The following is a 15,307-nucleotide window of genomic DNA, read 5'->3' as shown; positions in this document are numbered from 1 at the left end:
TATCCTGCATTTTGACTTCCCAAGATTCAGTGACCCAGGCAGCCACACTTCCCTTGGTGTTCAATGAGTTAGGTACAGATTCTCCTCCCTGGCCCTCAGAAGCTTCGCTGTTGGCATGCAGGCATGTTGGGCTCAATCTTCAGTACCCATTTACCTTAGCTTCCAAAGTGCAGGGTTTATAGGCCATAGCCCTGGACTATAATCTCAATATAAATCAAAATCAAATTATACTTTGTACCTTACACATGCTATCTCAGTCCATAGAAAATCTGGTGAATTCACTGTGACTTGTCCCTGTCTTATAGACAAGAAAGTGGGCACTGAACAATGTAATATTTCCATGTAGCTGGTCAAGTGACAAAGCAATATTGGACTTCAGGCTCCCTGCATGATGATAGAGTAGGAGGAGGCCCACATGCAGTCATAGAGGGTACATAAGGGCCAGCTGGTCTCATCCCAGGCTCACTTACCTGGTAGTGATCTTATTGGCTATCATCAAAGGCCTAGTTCCTTTAGCTAAGCTTCATCATCTAGAAGGTCACTTCATCATCTAGAAGGTGTTATGGATGACTGGGACTTGGTGGCCCCCTAATGGCACTTGTCTCCTCTTCTTACAGGTGGTTGTGCTACTGCAATGTACCGCAGTTCTGTGACAGCCTACCTCGGTATGAAACCACAAAGGTGTTTGGGAGAACATTGCTTCGCTCAGTTTTCACCATCATGAGACGACAGCTCCTGGAGCAAGCCAGACAGGAAAAAGACAAACTGCCTCTCGAGAAACGCACGCTAATCCTCACACATTTCCCAAAGTAAGGGGGTGTGCTTGTGGTGCTTTGCTTTATCCCAGGGTCTGAGGTTGTGGAGAACAAGTCGAAGCTAACTTAAGTACCAAAATCATGAACATTAGAGAAAACATCCTGGGAGGAAGAAGAACCCTCAGTTCCCAGGAAATATCTCTGCATTCCATACAGCAAACCTGTACTTATTTTATTTTTATTTGTTTATATTTTTTGAGACCCTGGCTATCTTTGAACTCACTATGTAGATCAGGCTGGCCTCAAACTTACAGATATCTGCCTGTCTTAGCCTCCTGAGTGCTGGGGTTAAAGGTGTATACCACCACTTCTGTCTTAGTTAGGACTTCTATGGCTGTGAAGGGATACCGTGACCTTATAAGGAAAACATTTAATGGGGACTGGCTTACAGTCGAGAGGTTTAGTCCATGGTCATCATGGTGAGAAGCATGGCAGTGTGCAGGCAGACATGGTGCTGGAGAAGGAGCTGAGAGTCCTACATCTTGATCTGAAGGCAACAGGAAGCAACTGTGTGCCACACTGAGTGTAGCTGAGCACAGGAGACCTCAAAACCTGCCCCTCACAGTGACATACTTCTTCCAACAAGGCCACACCTACTCCAACAAAGCCACGCTTCCTAATAGTGTCACTCCTTTTGGGGTTCATTTTTCTTTCAAACCACAACCTCTGACAACACTTGTTAAATTGTTCTTTGACAATTTCATATATGTATATAATGCATTCTTATTGCTCTGACCTCTACTTTCTTTTATTGCATACCTCCTCTTAAATACTAACTTCTTTTCCACATTCACATATTCTTGTTTAGTTTTGTCCCTCTGTGTTCTACCAAGACTGTCTATGTGGCCATGGAATGGAAACTATCTATTGTATTCTGTGGGTCCACCAGTGGATACACAACTGAAGGCAATATCTCTTCACCCTCAGAGTCTGTCAGTACCATTAGCTTATAGTGCGGTATGTGTCTAACTCAGATCTGTGACTGACTGTTGAGAGGGCCAGTCTTGTGCAGGCCCAGCCCTTAATTTGCTCTATGTATTTCAGCTACCAGGATGTTAAAGATGAATGAGGGAGAGCATGTAGGTGCTGTTTCTGTCCATTCAGGGGGTGCAGAGGAACCCACTGGCTAATCTCTGAACCCTAGCAAAGTTCCAGCCTCTTCACTCTTGGCTCTGACCCTTTCAAAATCAGCCTGCCAGAGCTGGAGTGGAAGCTTCCTTCTGTTCAGCTCTGTACCTCTGAACTGTTGCTTGTAGAATGCACTCTCTGTGACTCTTACATCTTGCTTTGCTGCATATATAATCTTTCAGAAAATATGTTATAGCAAAAGGAAGTTCAAGTGCTATATCCTGGACTTTGGGATCATAAGGATTTTGATTCTCCATCCCAGTGCTTGGGGCCAAACCTAGGGCTTCACGCATTAGGTATGTAGTCTGCCAGTGAGCTACATCCCCAGACTAGAACCGCGAGTTTAAGCTCAGAGATTGGCTGCTGGAGAAGGGCTGACAGTAAGAGAGCTGTAGCTCAGAGCTTCTTGACCAAGGACAGCAATGCATGAATGAGATAGGTGGGCGGGTTTCTGGGGGTAGGTGGGGATTTTTTTTTTTTTTTTAAATTATGCCTAGATTGGTGCATAGTGGAAAAGAGTAAAGATTCAAAAACTACCAGGAATGACAAAGCATTTCTTCCCTGTCCCACTGAAAACTATCCATTTGGAACATACTGGGAGAGGCAATTTTGTATTCTTTGATCAAAGATTATTGAAATTATACTTTTGGAAAAACTAATATTTGGATCTATTTGATTTTTAACTATGTGTATGTGTCTGTATGTGGTTTGTGTATGTGACCACTGATGGTTGAGAAGGCCAGAGGTGCTTGGTTTTGCTGGAGCTGGAGTTGCAGGCATTTGTGAGCACACTTGATGTGGGTTCTGGGAATTTAATTTCAGTCCTTCCTACAAGAGCAATATATGATCTTAACTGCTGAGCCATATCTCCAGCCACAGAAAAACTGAATTTTCAGTATCAAGATATTGTTATTGAATTACCCAGTTTGTATTTCAGGAAAGTTGTTAACAGTTCATGTTCTGAGAGAAGGTCTCACTCTGTAGCCTAGGCTAGCTTTGAACCCTGAATTTTTTTCTGCCTAAGCCTGTAGCTGGAGTTTTTCTGGTCCTGCCTGACTCACAGTCAGGACAAATCTTTCTCACCCCAGTCCTACAGCTGCTCAGACCCAACCAAGTAAACACACAGAGACTTATATTGCTTACAAACTGTATGGCCGTGGCAGGCTTCTTGTTATCTAGTTCTTATATCTTAAATTAACCCATTTCTATTAGTCTATACTTTGCCATGTGGCTTGTAGCTAACTGGTACCTTACATCTTGCTTGTCACGGCAGCAGCTGGCAGTGTCTCTCCGCCTCAGCCTTGCACTTCCCAGAATTCTCTTCTTTGCTTGTCCCACCTATACTTCCTGCCTGGCTACTGGCCAATCAGAGCAACACATATGACATACAGAACATCCCACAGCGTAAGCCTTCCTAGTGCTGGGATTACAGGTGTGTATCACCAAATCTGGCTTTAAACATACTTTCTAATTTTTAAGAATAAGATGGGTCTTGGGTTGGGGGATAGGGATCAACTATATTGAAACGTATCAAAACCCTATGTGGAAACCTGTTACTTTGTAAGCCAATTTAAAAATAAAAGTAGCCAGGTGGCAGTGGTGCATGCCTTTAATCCCTGCACTTGGGAGGCAGAGCTAGGTAGATCTCAATGTGTTCGAGGCCAACCTGGTCTGCAGAGTGAGATCTAGGACAGGCTCCAAAGCTACACAGAGAAACCCTGTCTTGAAATAAATAAATAAATAGATAAATAAATGTAGCAAAAAAAATATTAAAACAAAAAGTTCAGGACTGGGTATGTCCCTCAGTAATAGAGTTTTTGTCTATTAGGGGTTTTATCCCCAGCATTACATGTACTTGCATGCTTGTATGCATGTGCGCACGTGTGCACACACACATACATACATACTCTCACACATGTGCACACACATGTACTCACTTGCACGCACACACACATACAGGCACACAGTGTGTTCTCGCATGAACACACACAATAGAGACTGTTTTCTGATAGAGATTATGGAACTCTCCTTGACTGATCCAAATCTAAAGGCTGATTTAGGGAATACTATAGATAATGTTGAAGGGCTGGAACTGAGTACCCAACATTTGCAGTATCAACTTTTTCTAAAAAAACCCATATGGAGGCATAAGCAACAGGGAACAAAGTTCCAGTTATGAAATGTATAGGATTCCAGGAGAAAGTACAGGTTTCATGCTTCCCCAGATAGAAGAGTTGTGATTCTGATAATGCAGCATCATAGAGGCCACTTTTCAGTCTTTGAAAGCTCCTTTCCTCCATGTTAAAGCCACTTCACGCTTAGTTTTTCTAATTTGCCACTTAAAGAGAATTCTACCTTCAGACTGTTGCTATCTTTCTCTGTCAAGGGATATAGAGGGACCCTGAGCCAAACACCTATTATATAATGGAGAAATTTTAATTACTTTGTATAGTGACAGTTTTTTCTCCATAGCAAAATTATTTTTCTCTTTGTAGATATTTGCTAATTATAGTGTGTTCCCTCAGCTCACAATTCTGGCATGCCTGTGCGCTGAGCTGAAAAATCAGGGCTGCTCTCTTTCCTTATTCCGTTACTAATGGTAGGGTGAAACTACCACCCCCTTCTTTTAAATCCCCTTTCATAGCACGTGACAACATTCAAGACTGTGGAACCTGTATGTTGGGAGTGTGGGGTGCTCTTTGAGTCTGGCTGTATATGTGAGATGGAGATCCAGGACCTGTTTCACCAGCACACAGCGAGGGCTCTCTGGTTCTCTCCTGAGTTTCACACCCTCTTCCTATCTTTATATGCTGCTTTTTTTTCACTGCCTGCCTTTACTAAATTTTTTTAAATTGATTTTTCTCTCATATATTACATCCCAACCACAGTTGCCCCTTCCTCCACTCCTCCCAGTTTTCTCTCTTTCCCATATTATTTATTTCTTGAAACAGAGTCTCATTTTGTAGCCCTGATTTCTTGCTGGTCTGGAACTTGCTATGTAGACCAGGCTGCCTTGAACTCACAGAGATCTGTCCACCTCTGCCTCACAAGTGCTGTGATGAAAGGTATGATTCAGCTGTTACTTGTTTTTGTGGTACTGGGACTAAATTTAGGGCTTCTTCATACATGCTAGCCATATCCCTAGCCTTTCCCTCTTTTATTTCTTGTGTGTGTGTATGCGCGCACACAAATACATGCTTTTTTTTTTTTTTTTTTTTTTTTTTTTTTAAATAGAGCCCCTTGCTGAATTACCCAGACTGGTCTTGAAATGGCGATTTTTATGCCTTTGCCTCCTGAGTAGCTGAGATTATAGACTGGTGCCATTAGGCCGGGTCTCTTGTACTGGTTTCAACTTGCGCCTTTTCCGTCTCTGTTGTTACAAGAGTCCTTCCTCCTTCTTTCCCTCTTTCTCCACCTCTATTTATTAATTTCTCATTCCATCTTTTTTCTCTCTCTTCTTTTCTTATTTCTGTTTCTTCTCCGTGAATCAGAAGTGGGGAAAAACATAATCTGTGGTGACATTGGGGTATCTATTGCTTTTGGCCTCCAAAACTTGAGATGTAGTTGATTTATAGTGGGTTGGGAGTGAGTATAGTAACTCACCATTGGTCTCAATTCACACTCTGCCATTTAAGTAGGCATGGATGAACCTTACATGTTTCCATAGATGCAGTGGATTCTTTTATAGTAGCTTTACGAGGTTCAACTAAATGTGTCAACCCCTCACAGTACTGTCAAGTAGTTCGATTTGTGAACAGATGCGTGGTAAGGAGATATGTAGTTCACAGAGGTGCTGAGGTGATTCAGTATGAAGTTCCAGAAGCTGCAGAAACAGTACAGGTGCCTAATCAGTACATTACAACATTGGTGGTGGTGATGCCAGTGACAGCTACATAGAGAGCTGGCATTTGCTAGGAGCCTCATCAAGCATATATCTGGTTACAGTTTATTAGTACTCTGTAGCCAGTGTCCCATCAAGATAGCCAGCATTAAAAGGAGATATTCATAGAAACACTTTCTGTATTTGAATATATAGGAATGCCCATCTGAACTCATCATTTGAATCATAACTCTAATATATTTTATAGTTGAAGTAAAAACCCTGTCCTAGGGTGGTTGCTATGAAGGACTGAGGCTCTTGTCTTCTGGTAATAAATTAAAGGTTTATTTTTTTATTTATTTAAAAAGTTTTAATTTCATTTGTGTGGATGTTTTGCCTGAATATATATTTATGCATGGTGCCCGTGGAGGTCAGAAAAGGGCATCAGATCTACAGGAACTGAAGTCACAGATGTTTGTGAGCCACCATGTGGATGCTGGGAATTAAACCTGGGTCTTCTGGAAGAATTGCCAATGTTTTTGACCACTCAACCATTTTTTCTGTCCCTATTTTTAATTAAAAATATTGTTATTAATTCTTTGAGAATTTCATGTACTTTAATCATATCCATCCCCACTAACTCTTCCCAGATCCACCCCACCTCTCTAATACCCTTTGTGTTCTTATTTATTTTTAAATTGACCCATCAAGTCCAATTTGTGCTGCCCTTATACCTTGCATTGTGGGGCCATCCACTGGAGCATGGTCGACTTGCCTTTCCCATAAGCCATCACCTGACAATAACTCCTCAGCTGGGGTGGGGGCTTGTGAGCCTTGCCCTCTCTCCAACCTGGAATATGGACTGGCTTGATCTTGTGCAGGTCTTGTGCAGCCAGCCATGGATGCTGTGATTTACTGAGTACAGTGGTATTCTCATGTGCAGAGGACAGTGCATTGCCTCAGTCCTTCTTGGCATCTGGCTCTTACAGTCTTTTTGTTCCCTCTTCTAAGCTTTGGGGAATACTTATAATTTTTAGAAGTTCACTCTTGTTTTTATTTTTGTGTCTAGGTTTCTGTCTATGTTGGAAGAAGAAGTGTATAGTCAAAATTCTCCTATCTGGGATCAGGATTTTCTCTTAGCCTCTTCCAGAACCAGCCCACTAGGAATCCAAACAGGTACATTTCCTTTTATGTAAATCAGAGAGCAACCAGGAAGATCAAGCCAGAGTGTTAGTTGTAGTTCACTTTGCATTTATTAGAGTTTCTCATAAGGAAATGGATGACCAGAGCCAATAAGTCTTGTATCTGCATCACTAGTAATGATGAGCAAGTAGGCACTAACTCATATTATGGAACTGTGTCTATGTTGTTGAGCAGTGCAAGCACAAACCAAAAAGTTAAAGCCACATTAAGGATAGGAAATCTTTGTTTGCATAGTCCAGTTAGTAGAGGATCAAATTTCAGGAAGCTGAGCTCTGTCATGAAATGCTGGCTTTCGAAGATGCTTCTATTAGCAATTGTATTCATTTTCTTTTCTGTTGCCGTAATAAAATACTCTGACAGATAGCAATCTAGGGGGATAAAGGGTTTATTTGGGAACAGTCTATTATGACCGAGAAGCCATGCAACAGGTAGGGCAAGGCCTGGTGACAGACACAGGAAGCTGGCTGATCACATTCCACCATCGCACAGAAAATCAAGAGAGAGAAATCAGGGGTCAGGTCTCCAAGTCTTCCCCCAGTGAGTGTACTTCTTCCATCAAATGTCCACTTCATAATGATTCTATGACCCCCCAAAACAGCACTCCCAGCTGGGGACCAGTTGTTCAACTCCATGACACTATTGGGGACATTTCACATTGAAACGACAATAGCAGTCATTTGCAATGACAGCTATGCCCAGGAATCAAGCCTCAGTCTGGCTTTTTCAACGGTGATACCTATTTTATGAAAAATGATGGGATGGTGGATGAAAGAAGGCGATCCTGGTTTCAGTGTGTAAAGTACTTTTTAATGGGGCCAGATGGTTTTTGCTACTGTCTTTGACAGTCCCAAGTCCATCTTTATAATATACTAGGAGTTTTGGCACACGTGTACAGTTGGGTAAGCATTGCTGTTTAGTTCCTTGGTGAAAGATCTCTGGAAAATATCTCTGTGTGTGAAAACCCTTTTGGCTTTTGCCTGATTAAACTCTTTCCCTTCTGCTTAACTTCTGGTAAGGTTACCTGCCATAGCACCAGACAGACAAGGCAGAGGTTGCCTCTGTGTTTAATGTACCCTTAAGCTAGATCATACACTCTGGTGTCACCAGTCAGAAGTGAGCTGTCATCACCTGTTCTGGTGTAATTACAATGTGTTCTTTGCTGGGAAAAAGAGTATAATCACCTACATTGCCACCATGTCTGCACACCCATGCCACAATGATAAATGGCTGTCATAATAATGAGTCTGAAGTTCTGTCAGCTACTCTGGTGTCTTCTGGATCCCCAGAGCTGCTTCTGTTCACATTGCTTCTTTATACTTTGAGACCCAGAAGCTTGTATGCTAGAAGCCTGTGTGCCAACTTTGCTCTTTAGCACCTTCTGAGCCTTCTTTTAGTGGTGTAGAGGAGGGCAGAATCTTTCCATGTTGCCAATCTAACTCTTGGGCTGAGGCAACTTTCTGCTGAGTAAACTTTCTGCTGAGTAGCTGGGACAGCAGGTGCTGCTGTAACCTATTTTTATTGTGATTCAGTTGCTTACAGTTAGAATTATCAGGGGTTGGTGGCTTATTGTCACCTGACTTGCTTATTCTACTTCTTGACTTGGCTGCTGGGAAAATCTGCAGAGTGAACCACTACTGCCCGAGAAGCTTCAGTAAATGACCTCTTTGGGTACCTGTGTTACTGGGAATGTTCACTACCTACCATCTCTCACTTATTCAGCTACAACTGAGTGGCATACCCAGCAAAGCAACATATTACGATGTATAATGGGAACCACCAACATAGTTTTTTTTTTGTTTTTGTTTTTATTAAACTCAGATGTACAAAGCAGTTACAAGCTTAAAACAAGGCATTCCAGCCTTAGGATTGGACATACTTAGAGTAAATAAGATTTGCTCCCATTTACTTTGCATGTGTTTGTGCCCTCTGCCTCAGCGCACGCGCGCCGCCTCTCCAGTATCCCTGCTGTATCCATTTTTCTGTTGCTATGATGTAACACGATGGCCAGAAACAACTTATAGAGGGAGAGTGTATTTTGGCTTACAGTTCCAGAGAGTAAGAGTCTATAATTGCTGGGAAGGTGGTGGCAGGAGCAGGAAGCTGTCCAGTCACATTTCATTCTCATGGTAAGCAGAGAAGGCAAGAAGGAAGTGGGGTGAGGCTAGAAACCTTCAAGACTGCCTTCAGTGAAGTACTTTCTTCAGCAAAGCTGCATCTAAGTAATAAATAACCTCCCCAAACAGCACCACCAGCCTTGGATGAAAGATAAAAGAGCCCATGGGGAACATTTCTCATTCAAACTACCATACCTGCTGTATTATGTATTTTCTCAGAAATAAATTCACAATTACAAATATTTCCGCTTATGAACTCCTCTCAGAGGAAAGGACATTTTCTTCCATGGGAATGGTGTTATTGTTAAAGCCAGTAAGTGTATCTGGATGAAATCTTATCTAGTGAATAGGCTACCTATAAATTTTTGCCTCTTTTCTCAGCAAAATAGCATACTGAGAGTTTCAGTCACCTCTAGAGACTGGACATAAGGCTTGTCCACTACTATTGGTATGGGGCTGGATTACTTACTAATTTGGAGTCCTCTGGCTTTCTTCACTTCAGGGAACAACTTTAGGTTCTGTCAGTACCCCACCACTGCCAATTATATTCACAAAGTTCAGCCTCCACACTCAATCTTCTTTTAACTATTTTTATCACAGTGGCTACCAAATGGTGCTTTGTTTATTGAATGAATGATTAGATTTTTTTTTTTAAAGGAGCAAACACCCATCCTTATTTACTTCTTGGCATCTGTCTGTGTTTATGAAAAGAGCTTTACCTTTGTTTTTACTCACTATTTTGTCAGTGTGGGCCTAGATGCATTATAATTCTGTTCAGTTAGTTATAATCCATGACTCTCTAGTATCTTGAAGCTCTGTGGTTTTATTTTAGCATGGCTTTTGTGGTGCTGGGCAGTCATAGGATGGCCTCATGGTCTCACATGTACTTGGCTTCTTGTTGTCTAAGAAAGGAGTCACCTAATAGCCTCTCTTCTTTCTCTTGGGACAGTGATCAGTCCTCCTGTTACTGGACCAGCATCATTCAGTTCGAACTCCTCTTCCCATGAGCAGATGAATGGAGGGAGAACAAGTCCTGGCTGCAGAGGCCCTTCTGGGCTTGAAGCAAACCCAGGTAAGCTCTCCAGTGAGTGAGAATGCTGCAGCTCACACTGGGTTCAGTCATCAGAAGAGCCCCATAGCTAGATTCAGACCCACTAACAGTTATGTTTCCCCAAGACTTTAATGACTGGATGTCGTTAGACTTTGGGGGCATATTGCTGTGTAATAAACAAACCCACAGTGCAGAACTATAACTGTAAAAAACTTGCACTGGGTGATGATGGTGCACACCTTAAATCTCAGATGAAGGCAGAGGCATGTGGATCTCTTTGAGTTTGAGGCCAACCTGGTCTACATAATGAGTGCCAGGACAGCCAGGGTTGCACAGAGAGACCCTGTTTCAAAAAACTAAGAACAAACAAACAAACAAACAAACAAACAAAAACTTGTTATTACAGCACCCATGTGGTATGTCCTTTGGCAGTCATCAGCTTTCAGCTAGTCTCACTCAGTTTTGTTTGGACTTACCCACAACTCTGTGATCTTCATTCTGGGTGTGGCTTGCCTAAAGCACTTAAGGGGAAACAGCTTTCTTCCATGTGTATATGTTACTTCTCTGGGGTCATTGTACTGCACAAAATATGTTTTTGTGACAGTGGCATTACCACAGGTCAGTCTGAGATACACAGTGTTGTCTATAGGTGGCCCCCCTTGTTGCTGCCTAGCCCACAACCCTTACAGTTCACTAAGAAAATCTATTTTCTTTCTGAAAACAAAGGAAATAGTGTCTTGAGGTGGAGAATCTGCCTCATTCTGGCATCAACAACAAATCAGATGGATGAACATGGAATCACAATGGGCAAGAAATGAAGAAATGCTATTGGAAACTCCTTCAAAGTTCATGTGCAAATCATGGAATATGGTGACTTATTGGTCAAATATCTAAAGATAATCCTCACTCATCTCCAAAACCAACTTTCATAGAGTTGGTACAATTGGAACCAAAGCCATGTAGTGTATTATACATAGCATTATGGAGCCTTTCTATAGACTATGTGCTTTATAGTACTCTACCTTTTAAAGTTAGAGTATGGTGTGGAAGTGTGCTAACTGGGCTTCATATTTAAGGAGCAAATTGCATTTGGACATTGAAAAGTTACTCCTCCTCTTCCATCTTCTTTTTTGTTTTTTGTACAGGTAGTTTTGTGTATCCCTGCTGTCCTAGAACTTGCTATGTGGACCAGGCTAGCCTCAAACTCACAGAGATCTGCCTGTCTTTGCAGAGTTGAGATTATGGGAGTATACTACTATGCCTGACTTCAAGTAGCTGTTCTTACTTTTCCTTTAGTTATTAGACTGGTGATGCAGCTCAATGGTAGAGTGCCTACCAGGCACATACAAAGCCCTGGGTTCTAGCCTCAACAGCAACAACAACAACAACACACACACACACACCAGTTATAAAAATTAAGTGCAGGATATTAATAAAAGACAAAAAAAAAAAGTCAGAAAAACCAAGCACGAGAATAGAATAGAGAAGCTCGTGACAAGCTGGTTATGGTAGTAATGCTATAATCCTGGCATTTGGGAGGCTGAGGCAGGAGGATCAAGATTTCAGGATTAATTTAGGTTACATAGTAAGTCAGCCTCCAGATAGGGTCACATGAGACATGTTTATATACCTTAAAAAAAGAATGAAAAAGAAAAAGCTTCTATGTTCCACATTCTCAGGAGGAACTTTGGAGAAAGTTCTCTATGCCTTTGCATATTTTTCTCAGCCAGTAGCCTTCCTTACCTTGTGAAGTATCATTTTTTAAGGTAAAATAATCCAATCCTTCCAAAAATTTACAACATGTGAATGTTAAAGTGGACCATTTTGTAATGAGAAAAGAAAATTCACCATTTTAAAGTTATTTGTTTAACTTTTTATTATTTTCCTTGTGCATATGTGTATGGTATACATGTGCGTGTGTGTAGTACACAAGTGTGTGGATCTTCAAGGTTGATGTTAAGAATCTTCCTCACTAGGTGATAGTGGTAGCAGTGAACTCTTTTAATCTCAGCATTTGGGAGGCAGAGGCAGGTGAATTTCTGAGTTTAAAGTCAGTCTGTTGTAGAGAGGGAGTTCCAGGACAGCCAGGGCTACACAGAGAAACCCTGTCTCAAAAACAAACAGATAAAACAAAAAGATCCTCCTTTAATCAATCTCCACTTTATTCCTTGAGGCAGGGTCTCTCAGCTGCACCCAGAGCCCACAGGTGAAGGTTAGTCTAGCTAGCCAGCTTGCTGTAGAGACACTAGGGTCCTTCTTGCAATTACAAGTGGGTCACCATGTTTGTCTCGCTTTTGTGGTTCTGATGATCTGAATTTTGATCTATACATTTGCAAGGCAAGGTCTTTTACCATAGCCATCTCTCCAGCCCTGTTTTGTTTATTAAAAATAAAACAATTTACTAGTATTTTTAAAATATATGAATATAAATATACATAAATATAATGTACATGCATGGATATGTACATCTATTGTGTGATGTATAAATGGAGATAAGTGGGAAATAATCAGATCAACCAGCACTGAAGGCTTGAGAAAAAACTCAAGTAATTCTTTGACCAAGCAGACAAAAACAGAAATAAGAATCTAGGAATTCTAAAAATTTGTCTCCCAGCTCTGGTCTGCTGGGTGCTCAGGGATTGTTCTACCACATTGTTAGAAAACAGAGATTCTTTCTATGAAGACCTGCAAATTTTAAAACCAAAAGAAACACAAAACAATAGCAACAAAAAATTCGAACTTGGGGCTATTAAAACAGTCTTTAACTATCTTTGACATTTATGATCACAGGAATATATTACAGTTTTGAACTCACTGTGTAGCCAAGGACAACTTTTAGCTCCCAATTCTCCAAGAATAATGAAACCAAGCTCTAAATCTGCAGATGAAGATCCATGTGCTTGGGGTTGGAGAAATGGCTAGCTGCTCTTGCAGAGGACCCATGTTTGGTTCCTAGTATCCATATCAGACAGCTCACAATTGCCTGTAACTCCAGTTCCAGGGGATCTGATGCCTATGCTCAGTGGGCAACACACACACACACACACACACACACACACACACACACACACACACACACGCATACATGCAGGCAAGTACTCATACATATAAAAATATCTTTAAAAAAAGAAACATGGGGGTTGAGATGACTTAGTGGTTAAGAGCACTGGATGCTCTTCCAGAGGACCCAATTTCAATTCTTAGCATCCACTTGGCAGCTCACAACTGTCTGTAACTCCAGTTCCAACCCTTACACAGATATACATGCAAGCAAAACACTACTGCACATGAAATAAAAATAAATTGAAATAATTAATAATTAAAAAACATGCTTTAATAACTCATATGCCAAGTTGGAAACATCTTAGAAAATAGGCAATCTTTAAAATGGATCTGGAATTGGCAATGGTGGTGATCTCCTTTCCCTTCCACCTGGAAATCTACAGACAGCCATCAGTGCTATTAGAAAATAAGGTGAGAGACCATTGTGATGGCATACACCTAATCACACCAGCATTCAGGAGGTAGAAGCAGGAGGATTGCCACAAGTTTGAAGCTCACCTGAGCTATATATAGTGACTATTAAATCAGCCAGGGATACTTAGCAAGAGCCTGTCTCACCCCCATATCCTCTTCCCAAAATAAGTTAGATTCATCAGTAATATTTTCCATTTCAAGCCATCTGTTTTTTTGTCTTTTGTTTGGCACATCATAGGAGAGAAGAGGAAAATGAACCATTCTCATGCTCCAGAGGATGCCAAGAGATCCCGAGTGATGGGGGATATTCCTGTGGAATTGATCAATGAGGTTATGTCTACCATCACAGATCCTGCAGTGATGCTTGGACCAGAGGTCAGCAGGGTGAACCAAGCAGGCAGTTGGGAGAGCCCTTCTGGTCTCCCTACCACACCAGCTGTCAGAAATGAGGGTGGGCTGCTGAGAATGCACTGTAACTAGAGGTTACTGTGGGGAGGACAGGAATGGCTAACCAAGATATGGTTCCCCCTTGGTGAATATCAATTACAGGGCCACAAACTACAGTTTCACGTAATTGGAAACCTTTCCATCTTGAAGAGTTTCAAACCTCAATAAGTAATGCAAAAAGTCTGTGATAAAAATCCATGGACTTCACCTAGAGATTCAGTGGTGATCACATGCCATTTCTCTTTGTTTACCTCCTTTTTCCTCTCTTGTAGACCTTTTAGAATAATTTCAGCATTTTAAACATATAATAAATACCTCACACCTAATGCATCTCTTCTGTTTCATATGAAAGCAATTCTCTTGTATAGTCACATGAGTTAGCACTCAGTAAATTTGGCTTTGTTACAAGGTTCTCTAGTGTAGGGTTGGCAGACTGTAGTGTACCAGTTGGATCTGCTATTCAGCTTATGGGCTGAAGTAATTTTTCTTCCTTGGCCTCCCAACTAGCTAGGAGTAAAGGTGTGTCCCAGCAGGCTAGGCTTGTAACAGTTCTCATGGACTGTGTTATCTGTACACCATTGCACATAGCAGAAAATTTTGACAATTGAGGCTTGGAATGTATGTCTTGCAGAATGTTCATCACTTGACTTTTCACAGAAAAGTTTGCTGACCTGTGGCCTAATATGCAATCTATATCTAACGACCATCTTGCCAATTTATGACATTCATAACATTTATTGCCGTTGTTGGAGGTTCAGTTAGGTCCTGAGCATGGAATTTAGTTTTCATTTCTTCATCTCTTTAGTGTCTTTTTTTTTTTTTTTTTCTTTGACAGGTGTCATGTAGTAGGCTGATCGTTGGAGTCATTATATAGCCAGAATGAATGCTAGGTTCATGTGGTGTTGGGGATCCAATCCAGGGTTTCCTGCATGCTGGGCAAGCACCTTACCTCTGAGCCATAGCCCAGTCTCTTTAGTCTGCCTTAACCCCAAACAGCTCTCCAGGCCCTTCCTCTTCTCTTGCAATCATGCCTTTGTTTTGGAGGCTTGTTGGCTAGTTCTGCATAATGTATCTGTTTGGATCTGTGTAATAGTTTAGGTCAACCCAGGTAAAACATTTTTGTTGAAAGTACTGCTGGCATCTTACTGCAAGATATCCAGGAACAGGGAGGTTCAAGACATTTCCAGGAAATGAAGACATGGCCTGAGTAGTAGTTTATAAACAACTTCTGTCTTTTCAGTGTGGCTCTGCT

General features: G+C 41.4%; 1 protein-coding gene across 3 annotated transcripts in view; it reads left to right on the top strand.

Annotated features, from left to right (window-relative positions):
• Positions 1–15,307, top strand: part of Kat2b (lysine acetyltransferase 2B) — a 110,973-nt gene that overhangs the window by 68,068 nt on the left and 27,598 nt on the right. For all 3 annotated transcript variants that reach the window (XM_036167719.1, XM_036167718.1, XM_036167720.1), the window contains 4 exons: positions 618–809; positions 6,833–6,939; positions 10,030–10,152; positions 13,847–13,983. In XM_036167719.1, the coding sequence (XP_036023612.1) occupies positions 618–809; positions 6,833–6,939; positions 10,030–10,152; positions 13,847–13,983 (559 nt within the window). The remainder of the gene's footprint in view (positions 1–617; positions 810–6,832; positions 6,940–10,029; positions 10,153–13,846; positions 13,984–15,307) is intronic.

This window comes from Onychomys torridus, chromosome 18 (genome assembly GCF_903995425.1).
Source record: "Onychomys torridus chromosome 18, mOncTor1.1, whole genome shotgun sequence".
NCBI lineage: Eukaryota > Metazoa > Chordata > Mammalia > Rodentia > Cricetidae > Onychomys > Onychomys torridus.
This window is presented reverse-complemented; position numbering and strand designations above follow the sequence as displayed.